This window comes from Drosophila biarmipes, chromosome X, assembly GCF_025231255.1.
Source record: "Drosophila biarmipes strain raj3 chromosome X, RU_DBia_V1.1, whole genome shotgun sequence".
NCBI lineage: Eukaryota > Metazoa > Arthropoda > Insecta > Diptera > Drosophilidae > Drosophila > Drosophila biarmipes.
Window position 1 is genome coordinate 5,860,796 of NC_066611.1, and position 2,746 is coordinate 5,863,541.

Genomic DNA, 2,746 nt, shown 5'->3' on the forward strand with positions numbered 1-2,746 from the left:
AATATTTAAAAAAATAAAAATGCACATTCACATACCTTAAAAAATTTAAGTAAATTATAAATTTATAAGAAAATCCACAATATTTTTCCAACTTTACTGCTTCAACAAAATGAAAAGCATTTAAATTACAAATCAATTAATATCAATTGCCGTCATAATAATTCAAGCAAAATCACTTCAATGCCATCTCTTTCCATTTATCGGCATCCTCTGTCTCTGCAGTTAAGAGCACTTTTAGACCTAGCTTGGCATCCTGCAGTGCTGTTGTCCTCATTGTCTCATTCTCGGGGAAGTTAATTTGCAGCATATGAACTGAACACGAAATGAAAATAAACGTGTGGCGGCGGTGGGTGGAAAAAGAGGCTGTTTTCCAGCGTCTGCATGCCGCCAACAGGTGTAAATGTGAATTAATTAACCGCAAACACTATAAACAACACCTCAACTAGGTGTGAGACGGTGTGTGTGCCGCACGGCTTACAAATTGGTTTGGCGTTTTGCTAAATTGAAATGAAATTCATTAGGCGACGTCGCGGTTGTCGATACACAGCACAAAAAGGCAGATATTTAATAAGAGCCAGGAACAGAATTGAAAATGCCCTATAACCATAGGTACATGACAATCAACTAATTTTGGCATCGGAAACGATTCCTTCTACCCTCAATATATTTTTTTCAAATTACAATACATCCTGCTTCTCTATATATATTTCAGACATTTATACCTTCTTTAGTAGTAACCATAAGATGACAAATATGACTTTCGATTAGCTACTTAATAGCTTGAGATGTTTATTAAATCGGGAAAGTATCATTAGGCGTATAATAAGGTGATATCATTCATAGCCTACTTCTTATGGATAATTCTGATGCGTGGCGTTTTGCAGACCCGCGGAGTGCTTATTGGAGGACGGCCAACGGGAGTGCAAGGAGTGGAAAGAAAGGCAGCAGCGGAAATGGAAGGAGTGGAAGGGAAGGCAGCAGCAGCGGAAATGGAAGGAGTGGAGGGAAAGGCGGCAGCGGAAGTGAAAGGCCTGGGAGGACTGCCAGCAGCGAAAGTGGATGGGGTGACAGCAATGGAAGCGGAAGAAGTGTCAGGTACCACCGACTTAGCCTGCTTTCCGATCTTGCGCTTCGGTTTGGCCCCTTGGGTGCTCTTCTCCTTCGGATTGTCCTTCACGGAAGCAGCGGAACTGGAAGGGTTGGGAGTATTAGCAGGTGTCACCGACTTAGCCTGCTTTCCGATCCTGCGCTTCGGCTTGGCCCCTTGAATGTCCTTCGCGGAAGATCTGGAAGCATCGGAAGTGTAAGGAGTGACAGCCGAGAAACTGGAAGGAGGGTCGGCAAGTGCCACCGATTTAGCCGTCTTCCCAGTCTTACGCTTCGGCTTGGCCCCTTGAATGTCCTTCTTGGGAGCAGCAGACGTGGAAGGAGTGTCAGTAGGCTCCACCGCCTTAGCCGACTTTCCGATCCTACGCTTTGGCTTAGCCAGTTGGGTGCTATTGTCTTTCGGAATGTTCTCCACGGAAGCAGCGAAAGTGGAAGAAATGACACCTGATTCCACCGACTTGGCCGGCTTTCCGGTCCTACGCTTCGGTTTGGCGCCTTGAGTGTTCTCCACGGAAGCTCCGGTAGTAGAGGGAGCGTCAGCAGGTACCACCACCTTGGCCGGCATACCGATCCCCTGCATCGGTTTGGCCCCTTGATTGCCTTTGTCCATAAAAATGCCCTTCACTGAAGGACTGGCAGAAGGAGTCCCCGGCTGCGCTGGCTTTACGATCCGCTGCTTCGGTTTGGCTCCTTGAGTGCCATTGTCCTTCAGAACGGCCTTCACCAAAGGACTGGCAGCAGGAGCCACCGGCTTAGCCGGCACACCGATCCTCTGCTTCGGCTTGGCCCCCTGAGTGTTGTTGTCCTTCAGAACGGCCTTCACGCCCACCTGATAGTTGCGCGAGGTGGGCAGCACTGCTCCCCCGCCCAAACGCGGCAGGGACAGGCCAGCATTCTGGCTGGTGGGCTTGGCCAGGGGCTGCGTGGGACGCTTGCTCGGGTCCTCGCTCTGACTCTGCTGACGGTCCTTCTCCAGCCCCGTCATCTTCAGATCCTCGGCACTCACGTTGGTGCGGCTCGCCATCTTGGTGAAGCGGTGGGCCTCCACCAGCTTGTCCCTTGCCAAGGCTAAGGAAGTCACTCACTAAGTCTTTGCCCCTACTTTCTGTGCCTTTTACTCACTGTAAGCCAGGTCCAGGAGAACGCCGCGAGCCTGTGGGCCAGCGTCCAAGCTAAGGTCCTTCAGCAGACCGTCCACGAACGCCTTGTCCGCACGGATGTCCAAGTTGCGCTCGCTCAGCTTGTAGTTCGTTTTCTTCGCCATCGTTATTGGGAATAATTTTCAAGTGCTTTGATTTGTCTTGTCAGTTTGCTTAGGCCAACTTGATTAAGTAAAATCATATTAGGGTTGGTTGGGAACTCTGGATTCATGGTATTTTTATGAGGATATCCCCAAGTATCTTTTTTTAGTATAAATGTCAGAATAGTGTTGGAACATTAATTACCATCAAATCTTACAATGTGTCGTTTCGTTTGTGTTTGTAGCTCAGCCAGTGGCTACGTCCGCTATCAATGCTAATCATTTTTAGGAAAATTTTGTGGTTTTTCGGTCGTAGCTTGACCAAATCAAGGCGTACAGCTAAAAGACCGACTGTTCGGAGCAGCTAGTAAAAGCTTCGTAGCTTTGGTCAAAAATACA

The 2,746-nt window shown here is 48.2% G+C and overlaps 1 protein-coding gene across 1 annotated transcript; it reads right to left on the reverse strand.

Annotated features, from left to right (window-relative positions):
* Positions 1-792: 792 nt before the first annotated feature.
* On the reverse strand, positions 793-2,418 carry LOC108024283 (sialidase-like). The gene is made up of 2 exons (XM_044093315.2): positions 2,230-2,418; positions 793-2,175 (listed from the first exon to the last, which is right to left on the reverse strand). The coding sequence occupies exons 1-2, from the start codon at positions 2,369-2,371 to the stop codon at positions 845-847; spliced, it is 1,473 nt and encodes a 490-aa protein (XP_043949250.2). The 5' UTR covers positions 2,372-2,418; the 3' UTR covers positions 793-844.
* Positions 2,419-2,746: the final 328 nt, after the last annotated feature.